Source organism: Crocodylus siamensis, chromosome 13, assembly GCF_052110815.1.
Source record: "Crocodylus siamensis isolate JL-2025a chromosome 13, ASM5211081v1, whole genome shotgun sequence".
NCBI classification, from domain to species: domain Eukaryota; kingdom Metazoa; phylum Chordata; order Crocodylia; family Crocodylidae; genus Crocodylus; species Crocodylus siamensis.
Genome location: NC_143407.1, coordinates 24,357,654 through 24,377,549, shown reverse-complemented (window position 1 = coordinate 24,377,549; position 19,896 = coordinate 24,357,654). Strand labels below are relative to the sequence as shown.

Genomic DNA, 19,896 nt, shown 5'->3' with positions numbered 1-19,896 from the left:
GAAAATGTCTTATTTTAAAGACCACACCTGCCTCTAAGCACATCTACAAAAACAGGGCATCGAGTAACTAAAGCCACGTCTTTGCTACAAAAGAGAGGTGTGTTATCTGGCTGTCCTGCCGTACAAATCTATGGGGACCAAGGCACAGGTAAGCTTCTACTGTGACGTGAAGTGGCAGTTCACCTAGCTTAGCTACCTCATGGTGAAAGCTGCCAGTGTCTTCTCTCCACTAGGATTATACAGCGAAATAACCCACTCATATTTTCTGTCTTGAAATAAATGCACATTTTTCTGGATACAAAGGCAGCATTGCTTTTACTCATTTTAATTCATGCCATTGTTTTAGTGCATGGAAGATAAAAGTGCCCTATTTCTATTTAGATTTAAATTGGGCACTTAAAGTGTCTATGCATAGGCATGCCAAAAACAGCGAGGTCATGAATTACAGTCAACTTGGCTCTTTCTCTTCCAGTCCAGATGAAGGTAAGCCCTTTGCACAGCTAACAAATTTACATGGAGGAACCTGCTTGATACTGTTTGAATGTTGGGAACATAGCCATGACCAGTGATCTTCTAGCTGGAAGTGAGCCAAGGTTCAATTCCTTGCTTTAACAAAATATAGTTTCTCCAGATGCACAACTATTTTCTGGTTTATTAGCTGGGAGCTTTCCGGGGTCTGCTCCCTTCTGCTACCAGTTGCAGGAAGCTTTTAGAACAAGCCCACAGGTCTGTGCTCTTCCCCCTACTGGGAGGCAGCTGGGTACACGAACACAAGAGTCACTCAATACCTTAGGGTGTCCAAGCATCCTATTCATACCCACCTGGAGTGTCCTGTACAACACAGCTTTATTAAATGCCAGCGCACCTGCCTCTAACAATCTGCACATGGTTTTAAAACCAGAAGAGTTGCTCTGTCACGCTGTGGTCCTTTTCGTTTCGATTCTCTCTCCATTGGCTTCTACTCACAACCGGCTCCTGGGAGGGTATTAGTCATTAGGAACATTATTAAATTTCTTTATCCAATCAATAGGGATACTGTGAGCAGGGATTGGTTCCTGAGTTCACTTGTTCCAGCGCCAGAAAAATTCAGCCCTTCTGCTGCAGCCCCCAATACTGCCTTCATGATGCACCTAATTAGTTTGTGTGCAATTTCTTGCCAATTATAACTGGAGACAAGTGCTAGATTATTGGATCTGGAAAGTCCTATTTGCCCACAGGATGGGCACAGCAGAGCAGCCATCTGCCCACTCAAACCACTCAACATTTCTAAATCCCATCATGGCAGGGCCACCCTCAGAGACAAGGGTATTCAGATAAAGTTTTCATGTCCCATGAGCTATCTTTGCAAAGACTGCCCAGAAATGCTTAGGGGATTTTGGAGAAAACCTTTTCTACTCTAGAATTAGGGCTTGGTGGGCCCCTGGATTGGAGACTTGGTCTACTCCTGGCTATTGCAAAGAGATTGATTCCCTTTTCTTTAGACTGAATTTTCCCCATTAAAATATATTAGGAATTACTGAACAGGCAGGCCAGAGATAAGTCTTTCACCCACCCCATACCTACCACCATTCTTTTATGAAGTGCAGTAATGGTAACAGATTTCCAGTCTGTCAAATGACAAGCAGCTTTTGGAGCATAGTGGCTAAGAAAAACAGTCAACAAGGAAGAAGGGAAATGAGGAATGTGCTCAGTAGGCAAAACAACACCTTTATGCAATTGTGCAGTTTGCTCTCTCCGAGCCTGACTAGCTGCAGTACAGGCTAATGTACCAGCAACAGCACATACTGCTTCAGGAACTGCTCTTCCTCCTGCTAGCACTCAATGCAATATAGCTCTTGTTCAAAAAAGAACAAAATGAAGCCTCATACCCTAGAAACTTCTAAACAGTGTGCCAGAATATGCTGCCCATGAAAAGTGGCAGCCCAGGCACCTGCTCCTTCTCACAGTGTTAGGTGGGAGCCTGCAAAAAATCATTTCCTGGGACAGGCAGTCAAGAGTCCCTGATAGACCGGGAAACCCAAAACAAAATGTCTTAGTTTATAGGCCCTATCCTGCTGTCTCCCATAGAATCACTACACAGCAGAGCTGCCAGTTAACCAAGCAGATAAAAACAACCAGCTGGCCCAATGCAGAGAGGTTCTCACCAACCTCCCACAGCCCTGGTTTGGTTCTCACCCTACCTCCTCACTCAAAGCCTCCAACTAAGATTATCTCCCTCACTCTCACCTGCCAAGGGCTTTAGATATATACTCTGACATCCCAAAGCACAAGGCCAGGCTCCACATGCTTCCCCTCTTCTTTCACTGAGTTTACTCTGCTTGCTTATGCCTGTGAGGGAGCCCGTATATACAGCCTTCTGCAGATGGACTGGACCCACAAAGGAAGCTGCAGTACCTCTGAGATCACATATGTATTATGAATGCAGTTGTACAGTAGCTGTCTCCACATTAACTGCCAAAAAGGGGGGCACAGAGCTGGCTACGTGCAATGCATCTTGATGTAACAGCACAAAAAGAAAAAGCAAGCTTATCATTCAGCCAGCATCTTCCTTTGTCTGCAGCTCCACAGGTTGCAGGATAAATAAATGCCCAACTATATTGTCTGGATAGCAATGCCACGTGGGGAGAAAGAAAAGGTACTTCCATGGCATATAAAAAGGTACTTTCATGCCAAGAGAAGCCATGTCATCAGCAATCGCATTGGTTCAGACAAGAGACAAATTCAATGGATGAATTGGTTACTGAGCAAGCTATGACACCTCTCAGCCAATACAATAGTCTCAGTGCAATGGAAGACAGGTTCCAAGACACTCAAGTGAAGCACCGTATAACCAGCACAACTTCATCAATTAGCCATGTTTAGCACGTAACGAGTCCACCACAAAACACATGCAGATTTGGTCGGGAAACTGAACATCATTAAGATTCCCTACAGAACCATTCTTTTTGATACTTGCTAGAAGTCACCTGCTGCAACATTTAATACAGCTCAGAACAAAGCACTAATTTACAGGAAAGTCTTTTGCTGTACTGGTACAAAACACATCTTTCAGTTAGAATCTTTCCACAAAGCAAGAGGCTGGGAAGGCGCACAATATTAAAAAGTCAAAGGTTCTGGTTTTTTTCTTGCTCCATGGGAGATACAAGTATGAGGGCAAAGGAAATGTCATCAGCTTTGTAACTTCTGCTCTAACCAGCAATGCTCCTTTGTGCCACTCCAAGACTGCTACTAACAATAGTTAAGTATCATCCTCTGCCTTGGTTTTCCCATTTATAACTAACGCTGTTAGTTGGTCTGAACTTTGTCTCTCTATGACATCCCACAAGCAAAATACTGAAGCATCCTCTTCCTCTGTAGCAAGGACATCTTGTAGGCTTATTAATATCCAGGTTTAAAGTTCAGAGAAAAGTGTATGATTCAATTAAAAGCTACTTAAAACCTCATGCTGAAGCAGTAAGTGGTCTTTAAAAAAAGAAAATTAAAATGTGTAACAGTAATTGGTGCCACTGATGTAAGAAACACTGATAGAGTAAACTGAAATAGAAAGCAATCAAAAAAAATACCTTTGAGTCTCTCTGATGGATTATGCCCAGCCTTGCTTACATTTCTTCAGTCTCACAGGGTAATTGTTTTTGACCCTTTGTAGACCGCAAAAAAAGAGCTGAGCTGACAACCAGTTCATTAAGGTCACTTTCAGATTTTTTTATTAGAACTCCAATTTAATGAAGTAGATTTTTTTTGTAATGTGACATGCGACAGAAAGTGGTACCACAAGGTACAGTATCCATTATATGATCCATTTAAAGAAAGACTGACATAATTGTCCATTTCAGCAGTGATGTGATGGAGAGTTTTGAATTCTGATTTGGTAGCTTTATTCTTTCATCTCAAAGATGCAAGTGGCAGTCATATTGCAAAATCTTGGAATATACTCTAGACAAGTAGTTAGCCATGTCAGTCTAAAAATCAGGCAGAAGGTAGGACACAGGGTAGATAAACTCTAGACCCATGTGTTTGCCTAATTTGATCTAACCTTAATGTAGAGCTGTGCATGTTTTATGTTGTCAAGGCTGAGTTTAGGGACTCTGTACTTTTTTTTAAAGGACTGACAGATTAAGAAGCACTCTCACTTCTGCACCCAAGGAAAATGGCAATCCTTTTCTATACATCATCATCATCTAGTACCTATACTGGTTCCCACTTAGCCCTACGTAATTCCACACTGGTGCATTATGTTGCTGTGCATCAAAAACTGAAGCCATATAATGACATCTGAACTATAGGTCATACAGATGTAAAGCATATGTTTAAGGACTGCACAACATCACCCCTAAATTTGTAAGAGGATTTGGGATCTTTGAGATAAGAAATACTGCACAGAATGAAAGACACCCAAGTGACTCCTGCTCTTTCTCTACAGCACTATCCAGCTTCTGGTTACAGAGCTTATCATCATTTTGGTGAGGGTCCTTTTCTTTACTGTGTTGTACAGTTTGTAATGTACAGCTTCTAGTCTCTGGGTCAGACAGTCATGCCCACCTTTTATGGAAAGAAATGAATGTAATGGTTCCCAGTAACTTTGATAGACTCTGGATGTGATACTACTGCATGGTGTTTCTACAGGAGGATTACTAGATATGAATAACTTAGAATATTACAATCTTTCCTTTGGAATTGTGCCAATGGTTAGTGTTACAACTTTTCCAGAAGAGCAAGTTACATGCAGTTCACTGTTACACTGCCAGAAGCAAAGCTACAAGTACATTACTGTGAAAACAGTAACCAGGGTGTGAAAACAGAGCACACCAACCACTCTAGGGTAACTGCTCATGCGCACACTCTCTCTTTGCAATAAATTTAAGGAAGCTTAGCCTTCAGTGAAAGTGGAACAACCTATCTTGCATAGTGTTACTCCCTGGTGCCCTTACAAACTAACTGAATCAGAACCAATGTACTTTACAGCAAGGTATCCATGCACCCCTACCCATAGTGATGTCAGGGATACCTCTCTCGTGCAAGATCTAGCCTGCTTTGCATGTTAAAGCAAAAGTAACAACTGCAAAGTTACTGTTCAAGAAAGAAGCAGCCAAATTCTTCTGTGAAATGGAAGTCCTAGTAAAAAAAAAAAGTATCATTAAAATGTTACTACCTCAAAATTGCCTTATTACAAAGAGAAAAAACAGCCCCTCATTGATGCAGACACACTGAGACACATGATTTTCACAGCACTCTTCCAAAGAGAGTTACAGATTAGGGAAGTCAAGTGTAATATTCATTGTTACTCTCCTTAGCTTGTGGTGTCACTGCTGGAACCACCAATAGTCTAGTAAACTTCACTGTTTTCCTAACACTTCAGCAGTGTGACACTGCGTATGAATTTGATTTGTAAATGTTGGAAGCTGTGTGCGCTGCATGTTTAGAAGAGAAACTTCCTGGTAGTTGACAGAATAGTAAAGCAAGATTCAACAAAGCAAATCTCCAGGAAAATGTAAGTTATTAACTTTGTATCTCTTACTCTATCCATTTCAGCAGGAGCACTGGCATATGGGTTGTGAAATGGCTCCTACTTCTGCAGAAGACTTGACAGGCACTGACACCATGCAGCACTGGGCAGGTACCAAAGCTACATCTGAACAAGGCAAGTACCAAAAGCAGTATAGCTTGGTCAACGATACCACAGTGCACTTGAGCATCTACATATTGCTTCTTGTAATATGGCTATACTGTTTCCTGTATAGAAGTCTAGCTCATTCTGAGCTATCTTATAGCCAGGGTGGAACAGTGTGCCAACAAACCTGTACTGCCACCAGCATCCACACTAACTAATTCAGAGCTAGCTCTGGTTTCTCTGCATGGCACTACTTTCTGATAGTTATACCCTTGGTGTGAATGGATGAGTTATACCCTGGGTGTGAATGGAATTCCACCTGTGAAACTCTTTGAGGAAACAAAATATGTACCATAAGAAACAGGCACTGAGGAGTTTCTTACTACTAGTACACGTGACTGAGAAGAGTATCAAGTTATCAAGCAAAAAGGTTATACACATGCAGGAATGATGGACTTACCAATAGCATGTCAGTCCCAACGGCCCAGTTTAAGGACAAAAAAAATTCTGCAAGTGCAATTAAAACCTGCAACAAGAGCAAAAAAAGTATAAGTGGCTAGGCACGTTCAAAGGAGGTTAGCTCATTCTCAGAGTAGTCATGCATGTAAATCTCTTTGCAAACCTTCCTGATGCAAGATTACAGGTATCATTTTTAGTTTAAAGATAAGGAAACCAGAGCATAGAAGTTAAGTGGTTTGGCTCACTGTCATATCTACACAGTGGCACAGCCAGAACAAGGAATCACAAGTCTTCATTACCAAACCCTAAACCACAGCAGAAAAAAAAGTGACTCTTGCTCACCGCCTGCAGAACCCAGCCAAGAGCAAAGCAAGAGCCTAGAAGACAGAAGCACCGCCCAGTCAGATGCAATTTTAAAAATGTGACCTCAAAGATGAACCTTTGACCTGACCTCTAAATGAAGTGAACAGAATGGCTCTTAACAGACAGGGGTCAAGTATTCCAGTAAGAAGGCTCTTCCCAGGAGGCGGACTCCAATAAGCAAGTGGCTCCTAGAGACAACCAACCTAGACTCCTTGGCTCACATCACTCTTAGGGTGCTGAGGGAATTGCCCAATTCATCACAGATGGAAGCCCAGCCATGTGAGAGGAGGGGTTGGACTCCTATAGTTCTCAGAGCTGTGGTCTTGGAAAGCATTAACCCTCTACCTGCCAATCCACTGAAGCATGTTTAATAATGCAAATAAAAACCAAGCAACGTGCAATTTTTACTCTTGTGGTGTATCAGAAATGACACTGCTTACCCTTCAAAGCTGCAAATTCTTGAAGGCAGCATTTGACTCTAGAGGCAGTGACTGAAGTCTTAAGTATAGGAGGCAAATTACAATTTACTTACAGGAATAGGTTCCAACAGTTAGCACCGTGGACTCCAGGATTCACACAGATTCACAGAAGTTTAGGGCTCAAAGGGACCTCATGAGATCACTGGATCCAGCCGCACTGCTCTGGGCAGGAAAGACTGCTGGGGTCAAATAATCCCAGGAAGGTGTGCGTCTAGCCTGCTTTTAAAGATCTCCGGAGTTGAAGTCACTTTCTGAGGCAAGTCATTTTAAGTTTGCTCAAGTCACAAAGGGAACCCATCAAGGGTTTGCCAAGAAGCAGGGATCTAACGCTAATCTCTGCTTCTTCTTTACAGCCAACTCCTTTTTCTTCTGTGTTGTCTGTTTGTCCCATAAACTGGACTGATACCTCTTTCCCACTTTCTCCCTCTACAACCTGGACCCCAGTAGGGTTTCTGTCTCAAGGACTTCTACACAGAAGTGATTTCAATAGGCCAGAGGTGAGATTAGCTCACCTACATATGACTAGAACAGCTTGTATTAAAGCTGGTTTCACAAGACAAGCCAACAGGATGGCATCCATTGGCAACCAGCCCACGAAGAAAAGCCTCAAACTGGAAGAACTGCAGGGGGAAGACTTCAAGTTGCTGGGCTTGCATGAGAGTGGTATTAATTGATTCTTTTTTCAATCTTCCCACCACCAAAGGTAATTTTCATCCTTGATCCTCAATTCCTCATGGCACTAAGGGGCCTAGAACACATTTCTAGTCAGAGCTCATTTTGCGTATTAACAGGGATCTTTAGAAAAGCCAGTTTCAAGACAATGGAACCGGCTTTTTGCATTACTCTGTTGAAGCTTACACCTTGTTAGTTGCAGGAACAAATGTTTCAGCTTCCTGTAAATTCACCACACTTGCCTACCATTTTCCCAAAAGGCACAGTTGAATCCATTTGTGTATGAATAAAAACGCCAAGATAAAACCAGCATTACTGGTAAAGCCTGGAAGCTGCAAGGATTGGGACAAAGTGCATTTGTAACTCAGGTAAGAGATGACAAAGGTCAGGCCCATATCGGTGCTTTGAACATCAGTGTTTATGTCAAAGAGATGCTTTTTATTCTATTAAACATATAGCCATAGGCTTGCTTTTGCTAGTCTAATATCTGGTGGCTTAGCTATCCACATAAAAAATGCTGCCATTGTCCATTATCCAAAGGGTCAGCTTTTAGACTCCAGATGCTAGGTCTTGTGTCACTGAAGGTTTATTGTTCCAAGTGGATTGGGTACTTTGCATAACTTAGGGAGCCAGGGAAAGTTTGAAATCTAGCCAGGCATACAGATCTGAAAGGGGGCAGAAGCAGTTAGAAGATCTTATTCTTCACTCAGTCCAAATTACTTCCATCTCATTTGCCTCTGAAGTCCAGCTGTTGTCATATAATTGTTGTTGGGGATGGACTCTAATCACAAAATTTAGATCTAATTTTGACTCCTTCCATGAGTGTCAGAGTCTTAAGGGTGACCCATTTGGTATGAGGGCCAGTTGCATTATTGGATCTGGGTTTGACTCCTAAACCATCCTTTTTCTGCTGAAAACCAGGAGCATGTGACAGCTTTATCTAGGACACAGGCTTATGTCATTTCAAGATTCTTCATGAAGCAGCTTTCTAATCTGCCTCAAGACTTCTAATGATAAACCCAAAATAGATGAATGAAACTTAGATCAACAGAACTGGTAGAGATTTGCAAGACAGTGGCTAATATTATCCACTTAATCCCTGGTTCAGTAAGTGTCAGTGCCTTGGGTTTATGTGCCTAGTCCAACCATCATGGAAGTCAAGGAGAGGCCACTTGAGCCAAGTGCCCTTGCCTTTGCACATGTTAGAATTTTGCAATTTCAGCTTTTGACCATTTGGGGTCTTTCATCCCATGAACTGCACAGAAATGCTTACATGTGCCAACCTTAGCTAATGAGCAAGTGACACATGCTTGCATTACAGCACTTTGGGCCAAAAAAATGAAACACATCTGTTACCATGAGTAGCAACAGCACAGAGCTCATCCTACTGCCAAGGCACCTGGCAATAACCACAAAATACCATGGACCTGTGCAAGCCATTGAGGACACTAGCCCTTTATTGCTTCATCCCAAAGCTACCACAGTCCAATTTCCCCATGGGCAGGCTCAACTAATTGTGTACCCGACACATACTTTCTTTCTCTTTTCACTGGTACCACAAAGACTCATATACAGCACTGTTCACTAAAGAACTCGATACCTCAGAAGCACTACAATTTGATGGAGCAGACAAGTACTGAAAGGGAAAGCGAGTATCCAGGACTGCCAGCTTGAACTTCAGTTGTGTAAATCTCATGAAAACTGCAGCAGCCTATAAGAAACATCACAAGTAAAAGCAAAGCATGGAGAAGGCAAAGAAAGAGGTAATTTCTGGGACCCCTGGAAGACAGTGACAGGTAGTTTGAATCCAACTAAAGGGGAAAACAAGTCCCAGACCTTGTCTATACTTACAAATGCCACTACTACAACCCTGACATAGCACGTTCCTAGCCACATACTTCTGCCAGGTCCATGCGGTGTGTGTGACAGCAAGGAGCAATTTTATCAACAGCTGAGAGTATGGCCCACAGCAAGTCATTATCCACATTTTACAGGCTGCAAAGGGCATTAACTGGTTAATACCACCTATCCCCCTTACAGTAGACTTTGTGATGCTGAGTATAAAGTAATTGAAGATACTAGCCTGAAAGGCAGCAGAGTAGGACAAAGCCTTATAAATGGCACAGGAATGTAAAAGCGGAGCACATTTATCATAGAAAGACAAACCGCACAATAGAAGTCTGTTAAAAATCCAAGTAAATATATACCTTCAAGCCTCCCACAGCACAAGACCTAGCTACTGAGAAAAGTGTCTAATTCATCTCAGGAAGCCAGGGAGAAACTGGGCCCAGAATGTTAAAAATGGTGGAAATTATGTGAACTGTGCTGGCTAAGCAAGTTTTCTAGCACATTGCTGCTAGGGCACTAGCCCTTTTGACTCATTAGAATTCAACTCTCGTAGTTTGTATCATGACTGAATTATTTCTCTTATTTCACCTCATATAAGGTGAAATAATTCAACTCTCTTTTGTTCTGAGAATCGTGCTGATTCTGCCTTAAGCCGTCAAAGTTCATTTTAAGGCTCTGCATGGATGATAGCTTTAGGTACAAGTGGAAAAATATTTCCCTAACCAGCTGCGGGTTGCAATATATAAAGCTGCAGATACATAGATATATCCACAAATACACATAGACAGGATATTTATCTATCTTAAAATTCAAATCGATGTTATATTTCACTTTATGGTATAATGCAGCATGTCATACTCTGTGTAAGCTCAGCCATCCAACTGCACTAAATGCTCTGTACTTAGTCTCTGCCCAAGACCAAGAGACTAGATCCTGCAAGTAATGTTTGCCCAGAGAAACCACCATGCATTATTTAAGGGCACCCTACTGTTTCAGCTATTCCCCAATGCAGCCTCAGACCTCTCAAGCCATTAGTCTAAATTTATATGGGGAATGGTTCCATTAAATCTACAGGCAATCACATTTGTTTGTGGCAAGTCAGACCTAATCCAATAATTAAGAGGACTTCTATACACCTTTGAATATCTGTCGCAGTAAAGAAAAAAACCCGAAGGAACATGCAGCTATTGTTTGGTTCATAGTCAACAACAGAATTCAACTGGTTTTAGAAGGATGAATGGTTAGATTCCAGAATAATGGTCCCATCTATTGCTATGAATGGGCTATCTCTATTCTTACCTGATACTCATGTAAAGGCCTAGATGCTGTTTTAGTGATCAACATTAAATGCAAGTAAAAAATGTTCTGCTCTAAGTCAGTCACATTTTAAAGCACCTAATAATTCATCTGGCCTCCAAACTGACTAATAAATGTATTACAGCAGTTGCTTGTGAAACCAGAACACATCGGTTTGCCGCACATGATGGGCTAGATTTATCCATCCTGTAACAACCTAAGTCAAAGGAATTACACCAGGGATACATGTGATCCCCTATCTGTATGTCTTAATAAAGGTTCCAACCTTGCTAGGCATTGTTTTATGGCAACAGCTGTACTACAGTGTTTGGGGAAGTACTTTGTTTCACAGCACACTGAACTAAAGGAAATCTATCATCATCTTTGTCCTTTTAAAATTTCCCCTTATTAGATTCCAGCAATATGTCAACTCCTGTTGTCTATTTACTTCTGGTTGAGGGGAAATGGAAGAATATTTGACAACCCAGAGGATTCCAAGCCTTACAATTGTCTACAATGCAGAGGCTGCAGTTCAACTTGATATTAGGAGCTTTGAAGGAAAGGCCTTACTTCATCCTTGAGGGTCCTGGAAAAGAACTGAGTTGTGCTCCAATTGTCTGTCTTGCAGGGATTTTACATGAGCATACTCAAAATCTCAGTATTTTTTTCTCTGAATATATTCATAAATATGTTGAGGCAACCAGCTTGCTAGTTATGATGTCAGATGAAAAAATAAAGCAGGTGATGAAACGGCATCTGAACTAAATCACTTCCAACAGCATAACTATGGAAGACATGTCAGACTACCCTTTAAACCAACTTTTTAAAAGATTAAATAGTGCCCCTTTCCTAATTGAGATGTGGATGAATCGCTTGGGCAAGAAACACATGTAAACCACAGATTTGCCACTGTCTGCTTTGGTACATGGGTACAGCCTGTAAAGTTTGCAAGGCAGTCTGCCACCACTGTGGTCATCATCTTTAAGATGAAAGGAAGGTACCTAAGAGGTCTGAGTAGGAGATGATCTTGCTGAATTGCAGCTGCTTTTATCAGAGTGGAGAGCAGCTGCAGATCGACTCAAAATTTGCCTTTAATTGAGCAAACTCCATTAACTCCAGAACTGTGCCAGACTGAAGATGAACCTAGCTTGAGTTAACCCTAAGAATAACCTGGCTCCCACTTAATCCCAATATTCAAAACATAAATATCAGTGCACTACAGAGGCAGAACTTGCTGCGTTGCAGCAATATTCATGCATCACCTTTAGAAATGTGGCAAACTGGCCTGCAGCAGCCCAGCTTGCCGCCTCACAAGGTCTCCGAGCGATTAGTGGGGTGTTCTCACCAATCAGGTGAGGGCAGGGGAGAGGTTTGCCCTAGCTCAACTGGAGGGCAAGGTGAAGAGCTGGACCTGAGAGGGGACTAACCCCCCCACCCCCGATTGCTCCATTTGCAATCTAGGGGCGAAGCCCCCGAAGGGAATTAAGGAGCAGCGTGCCCGGTGCATGGGTGGCTGCATTGAGGGACGAAGGCAAGGAAGAGCTGGAAGGGTTGGCCAGCGGGGCAGGGCTTTTGCCCTGGAAGAGCCTGAAGACTTGTCACTGGATGGGGAGCAGCAAGCAGCCACGCCCCGCAGCCCTGTCTTGGTACACAGCTTGTGCACGGAGGGTCCAAGAGGGACCAAGACCCTGGGAGCCACACAAGGTGGCTTGCGTCTCCAACCCTTGGCACGAGGCCAGGCAGTCAGTGTACAGGCAGTGCACGGAGAGTCCGAGAGGGACCAAGACCCTGGGAGCTGTACGAAGTGTCTCAGGTCTCCAACCCCTGGCAGGAGGCCAGGCAGTTGGTGCACAGGTCGGTGCATGGAGAGTCCAGGAGCGGACCGAGACCCCGGAGCCACACAAGGCAGCTAGGGTCTCCAACCCCTGGCACAGGCCGGGTACATGATACACAATCAGTGCATGGAGGATCCAGGAGCAGACCGAGACCCTGGTGCCGCACCAGGCGGCTTGGGTCTCCAACCCCTGGCACAAGGCAGGGCCAATGGTGCAGAGAGCAGTGCACAGGTCCCCAAGCAGGCCGGAGGCCAGGAAAGCCCCAAAGCAGCTGAGGCTCCCCTGCCAAGGGGAGAGACACCTCACACTGGAAGACGAGGGGAGCCTCACCGGGCCCTTGGAGGAGTCGTGAGTTGCCTAGGAAGGGAATTTCTACAGGGAAGAAGGGTCTTTCTCCCGTGATGTGTAATTGGGATATTTAAGTTTGTTAAAGGGCCAGCTGGGGTATCTGGGGCTCCCCACCTCTCATCTAGGGCTCCTCCTTCTCCTGGGGCATTGCTATTGTTTATTTATTCCCCCTGGGCCTCATATTTTGTAAACCCTCCACCTCCTATTTTGTGAACTTGTGCCTCATGCTTTGTAGATTAGTATTTCACTAGAGTATAAGACTGCATGATGTTTATGGAGACCCTTTGTTTCCCAGATCCCTCACCTGCACCCAAAGTATTTGCATAGAGTCGTGTGTGTGTGTGTGTATATTGCAGATAGTTCCCATATCTTTATTATATATGTTCCATTTTTAACTCTGATTATATATTAATACATTTGTATATAGTTAAGTCTTAAGATGTGTCCCCACTTTATAGGAGGAGGGAACTGTATGCAAAAGGCAGTTTCACCCCACAGAGCACCTGCCGGGCTAACATTCCCTTCAGTTGGAGAGGGGAGAACATAACTGAGTACTACCCGGGTTACAGAAAATTTACAGTTTTGGATAGTTATATCTATTTTACAAATAATTCCAAGCCAACCAACCAGAACCTCTTCTGAGACTGTGAAACACTCCATCAACTTGGTTACAACTTTATGGGAACAAACTTCCCAAGAGTAATTTTGCAGCAAAGAACTACTGAATAATATGGATAACAAAAGGAGAGAAACATCTTTTACCAGCTGCCACACTAGTTTCCACAGAAAGATTCCTGCCTATTTGAATGCATGCCTCAATTTTGATACGGCTCTATCAGCTGCACCCAGCCAACATGGCCTCCATCATTTATTTAGATCCAGAAGGCACTGCCTTTGGAAATTATGTGAAACATGCGGTTTTTTGCCTTGGTTACGGTCACATACACTGTGGTAGGGACAAGTTTGCTACCTTCAATGTGGCTGAATTAACTATGATGGCAAAGTCAGTTTCTCTGACAGCTTTTGCCACTGCTGAAAGCTTTGTTTCAGTGGGACCTTCAAGTCAAATGCACCAGCTGGCACTCCACCCTTATTCACACACCATTATGTCTTATGTCAGATATAGTTTAGAGACACAGACATAACAGGCACCAGGAAAGGGAACAAGTCAGATGGCTGTAAAGAATAAGAAACAGGTAAGAAGTACATAAAATTTTTTACAACCCACTGCTCATGCTTGATCCAGCCTTTCTAATACGCAACAAAGAGCCAATATAATCCAGAAAAGTTGGAGCATTTAAGAAACCCATTGACCCATTGTAGGCAGGGGTGGGGGCAAGGGAAGAAGGGAAAAGACAGACATTGAGACCATGGTGACCCACATCCTACTCTGAGATAGATTTAATTACTCGAGGAAGGATTCTACCAATATACATTTAAAAAAGGAGTGGGTTTCAAAGAAGTTTTTATATCACCAGCCCTTTCAATGAGGTTTTTATACATAAAAAGCTTTTTTCTTCATTAGGATGTTCACCTCACAAAGCTTTGTCATCACTTGATGTCTCATAAGTGGTATGTAAGAGAAGGAGACAAACTCTTAAAAAAAAGAGTGGGTTTTCATGCTATCATCCCTAATTAAGGACAGGGAACAAAATGTGACTCTACAACATGCTGGCTGAATCATCTTAACTGTGGAAGTTAGTGGAATATGAAACCATGCTCATGTGCAATACTTTTATGTACAAAAGGTACTGGGGTGCAGGGAGGACTGCATGAGGATTTGAGAGTGATTCCTATAAAGGACAAGTACAAATTCTTGAGATAATTACACTCTGTTATGTGACTCTTCACACATTAATAAAAAAAATGATGTCATATTAAAGACCACATTTGGATTTGTGGGCCTGAAAAACCCATCAGTGCTGGATGGCCTTTCATGGAGAACATGCTCCTGAAGATTCAAAGAGGTTTTCCTTTAGCATAATGTTATTTTTAGAAGAGAAGGAGCTATGAAAGTACTCCTTTTGAATTGATGTGTTGATTACTATCATTAACTCTTCCTGGATCCTATTATTTATGTTAATACTGGTAATGGTGAATAAAAGATGCACTGGAAAAGGCTCGTAGTCTTTTCATGGGTACATTGGAAAGGGTTTGGAGTCTTTTTATGGCTGTTAACAAATTATGGCTAAAATAAAGTTTGCATTCACTTACTCCTTGCTGAGAGTTCCTGCAGCTACTCATCACTCCTGGTAGGTTTCTGCATTTCCCTTTACTGAGAACAATATTCACACTGTTTACATCACTGTGGGCTTAAGCTTTCAAGAGCAACTAGTGATTTTGGACACCCAAATTGAAGGCTAAATTATTCAGAAAGCAGGAACTGTGTTCATCTTACACTGCCAAGCACACAAATCTTGAAGTGTTCTGGGAGTAAACAGACACAAGAGCTGTAAATGCCAGAAGCCAGTCTATTAGAGCTTGCACCTCACTGCACCTGTGGAGGAAGGGACAGCCACACTTCACTCAACTAAAACATAATGGGTACTTGTACACATGACAGGGGTTTAGTTCCCCAAACCGAAATGCTGGGTTTTTAATTCCAACAATTAAAATCCCACTAATTCAACTTAGGAGCTTTCAGCACTGTTACAGTGAGGGGCCTGATCCTTCCTCCCTGCCCCTGCCACAAAGCCTGCCTGCATCTCCCATGGCAGGGGGGCGAGCTGCTGGTGGGCTGAGTGGCCCCTGGACTGAGGTGGGGGGGGCAGTTCTTCCTTCTGTGGCAGCAGCACCCTCCTGGGCTACCAGGGTGGGCTGACAGTGGGCAGGTACTGCCCCAGTTCAGGCAGCATCCATCTGCTAACTGCCCTGGGGGGCACCACTATGGTGGAGGAAAGGATCAAGACCCCCACATTTATATCATAAAAAACCCCCACACATGTACAACGTGATGCAATTAATTTGCAAACATCGACCAATTTTTGTCACGTGTCCAAGCATCCAACGCAACCTTTTAGCACTTGTCCAAACTTATGGTGCCTGAATTTCTCATCATCATCTTCAGTACACTGGTTCAGTCTATGAAGTCTGCTACTCCCAGTCTGCAATACTTCCCCGTTCCATCAGGTATTTGCCTGCTCCAACTAAGAGGGAGGCATTACACTTTGAGGCCTCTAAGGTCCTTGGATTGCCCCTATGAAGCGCAGACCAATTTAGTGCTATGTGCTCAGGCATTAGCCACTGTAAGCAGGTAATGAAAAGGAACCAGTTCAGCCACAACGTCAACCCACCCACAATATCCTGCAAAGCAGTTTGTTGCGGACAGATGGTCTCATCACTTACGTAAGTAGCTATGATGTTTTCCTGGGCTACCATGATTGCCACGTAGAGGAATAGAGCAGAGATGAACATACTTATGGAGCAGAGAAGAGGGTCAGCTTTGGAGTTAATCTTCCTCCATCTTTTTGCAACTTCTGCCCCAGTGACGACTCCAAAAATTCCTGTCCCAACAGTAATTGCTCCAAATATTAAGCTGGTAGTAAAGGAAAGGGATGCGGTGAGTAGGGTATATTAAGGAAAAGATGTATTATTAGTGGTCAGTTAGTTGTGACACTAATCTTAGCAGGGTTATAGGAAAAAAATAATCCAATGTGGGCTCTGTTTTATCCAGGTATCCCAATCCCTTCTATCCAAGGCTACATTACTGAAGCATGCAACTTACATTTCTGCTATTGATTCCTGCCCACTCAAAGCAGATGTTTTCCTGCAGAGCAGCTGTTAACATACCCCCACAGTAGAGATGGGGCTACTGGCCTCACAATCCACACCCTTGGAAGGGTTCTCATCACGCTGGAACATACTGGCATAAGAGTTGTAATCCTCAAGTGACCCATCTGGCCAGACTAACTTCTACTGCTGGAAACAGCTTTTACTTTTCAGAGCAGCTCGGAGTAGATTAAGTAACTATCCAACTGAAACTGCATGGAACATTTTCACAACACGGGATTTCAAATGCCACTCGGGTTCCTTTTGTAGGCCTGTAAGAGCTGACATCCTCATTAGAAATAGCCAGTACCCTCATCAAGAAAGCATGTACCCTCATTAGCTTCTTAAGGGGCTCCTTGCCCCTCAACATCCCCACAGTCCCAAATGAGATTCCAGTGACAAAGCAAGACAAGACTATGGAGTCACTGTTGAACACATCATGAACTTCTTCATCTGAGTGGAAACAGGAGAGGAGAGTTCTGAGAACATGAATCTTTAAATATATTTTAACAAGGTCTATAGCTTTATGCTGAACCCTACTTTTTCAGTTCTCCTTAACTCTAGGGCTAAGTACAGATAGTCAAAAAGCCTGAGACTGAATCAATTCAATCTTCACAGGTTAGTCTAAGCTGCATAGACTGAACTGATAAGCAAGGGCAATGACAAATGTGGATAAAAAACAAAACAAAAATGCTTTTTCCTGGAAGCAGCAGTGCATTAGTGTGACCCAACTCTGCAGCATTTGTATAGAATGGACACTTCAACGGGGCTTTTTTGGTAATTGTATTTAATAGCTGATTGAATAGCTAAGGTGTTCAATCTCTATGGATGTTGGTGCAACTAAGGTGCTGTCTCTTCTGGGCATGTGCTGGGCTCAGCGTGGAAGCGCACCAAGTTTAAAGTAAAGCAACATTTTTTTTCCCACATCTGCAAGCAGCCTAAGTGAACAGACATTCATTTTTGATTCTGGAAATGCAGCCACATGCCTGCAGTGGCCCAGGCCAGAAGCCGGGGGGTGCTACAGCACACCTCCCTGCTCAGCTGGAGCAGACAGTTTGGGGCAAGGCTAGCTCACCCACCCTGCAAGGGGTGGGGTTTGCAGGGGAAATGCAAAGCATACTGGCATGATGGAAGACTGCCAGTTAACTTGAATCGGGGGGATCTGAGACAGAAGTTCAATAAACCAATGTAACCTAAATCAGTTAAGTCTGATACTACATCCACCCAGGTTTATCTTAAACCAGTTTCAGCCATTTTGCAAGCAGCTTATGTGCACTGGACTTCTGTTGTGTTATAGATCTGAACTGGTTTATGTGTAATTTCTATCCCTAGCCCAGGGCAGGGGCAACTGCATTTGTAGTGATCAAACTGTGATGCAGTGTACTGGCTTTTCCAGTGCCTCCTGGATAACTGGACATTATCACTTCACTACTTCACTGTAGAATTAGTAGGAAAAATAATCCAATGGCATTAGGCAAAGCATAAGGTTACTACAAGTTCACCACCCTCAATCCTCTAATCTATAACTAGTAATAATTCTTGTAGTATCCATAGAACCAGCAAATCTTTTAGAAACATCTCTGCCAGGTAGAACCAAATTTGAAATTAGAAGCAGCCTAGCATTAGTCCATCAGAGGGCACAACAAAATATGCAGAGAGAAAGAAATACAGAAGCTAAGCTCTGGAGAGAGAATTTTCTTCTTAAGGTTGCCCGGGGGTCTTAAACATCTGAGAACCCCAAGTACTTGTCTGATCTGTGCAAAGGTCTCTGTGTGAAGACCTGCACATAAACTGCATGGTATCTAAAGGGCTGAGTCAGCTATGCTGCAGGTTGAATTTTTGTTTCCAGGGAGCCTAGGTGCTGCAAGACTGATCCTTAAGCAAGAGTCATCCCCTCTGGCTGTTAAACAGCTTCAGACACACTTAAAATATCACTGGGGAAATCCAGGAATGTGCAGCACCCTGAAAATCCCAGCACTAGCAGATGTAAATCTGATATTTCCCTTTACGCCACTCCACCAAAAAACATCTATAACCAGCTATAAGAGGTCCTTGGCATTAGCTCCCATGACAGTTTAAAAAAAGACAATAAAACCCTAGCATATGATGCAGTACATGAGATAAGAGTAAATGTCACGCCGTCTTTTACTTCGATGAAGGTAGCATTTACTTTAATATCATTATCATCAAACCATCCAAAATGCAAGTTAGAAGATAAAACTGCATCTTATGCTTGGAACAGAACAAGCAAAATAGGACTAGCATCTGAGCAAAACAAGTTCCTCAGAAATAGTTACTAGTAGAGGAGATACGGTGGGTACCTGCAGGTGACAATTCATGAACTCTCACATCAGTGTGCCTATTATCTGAAACTGGGCAGGTTTTTCCAGGCTGGACTTCACTACCCAAGCCTGTCCTAGGATTGGCCAGTGCAAAAATAGTTATGTACTGAAGTTCTGATCTGCTGCCACCATCTCCTGGTGAAGTAGCCAGTAAACTGTCCAATACCTCCAGCTCTGAGTTCAGAGCCTGTCAGCCTGCTTAAATATAGCTTCCCCTAGTCTCTCCATGCTACCCAAGGAGATAAACAAAGCTCTTCTGGTTTGTTTTTCCTCTATATTCTGAACCCTTCTTTCCCACCATGAGGATAAAAAACATGGCAATCCGCTGCCCCTCAAAATACCCTGAAAACGGAGGAATTTATGACCACATGCACAGAGAATGGACATTCAGTGTGTAGATGTTGGGAAGTATTTGAGTGACTGCTGCATCTAAGAGCTGTACTAAGCATACTTTACTACTCTCAGTGTAGCAGGCTGAGAAAGTTTTCCTCCATGCAGAGGGCAAGAGGCTTGCAAGGATGTCAAAAATCAATGAAAAGCCAGACAAGAATTACATCAGGACCCTCTTTTCTGCAGGTCCCTTGCTATGATATGTAGCTGCAGAGCCTTTGCCTCCTTTTGACACCACACATAATTTTCTAAAAGGTACCAGATATTTTACCTATATATCAATATCTGTACCTGACTATTCCTCTCTAGCACAGTTCTGCCCACAGATAAGTTACTGACTGATAGAAGCTACCCAATTTTGAGGCAGAGTGCTAGGATGCTGTGCCAGATGGCTCAGACCTGTTACCGTGACTCCAGTCTCAAACCTGGCCACTTGGTAACAGGTTCAGATTCAATAACCTCTGTTCCTTTCTCACTGCTGTGGTATC

At 43.1% G+C, this 19,896-nt stretch overlaps 1 protein-coding gene across 4 annotated transcripts in view; it reads right to left on the bottom strand.

Annotated features, from left to right (window-relative positions):
- Nucleotides 1-19,896, bottom strand: part of SPNS3 (SPNS lysolipid transporter 3, sphingosine-1-phosphate (putative)) — a 69,665-nt gene that overhangs the window by 10,642 nt on the left and 39,127 nt on the right. For all 4 annotated transcript variants that reach the window (XM_090026590.1, XM_090026589.1, XM_090026593.1 and 1 more), the window contains exons 10-11: nt 16,254-16,443; nt 6,069-6,134 (exon numbers count right to left, since the gene is read on the bottom strand). In XM_090026590.1, the coding sequence (XP_089882716.1) occupies nt 6,069-6,134; nt 16,254-16,443 (256 nt within the window). The remainder of the gene's footprint in view (nt 1-6,068; nt 6,135-16,253; nt 16,444-19,896) is intronic.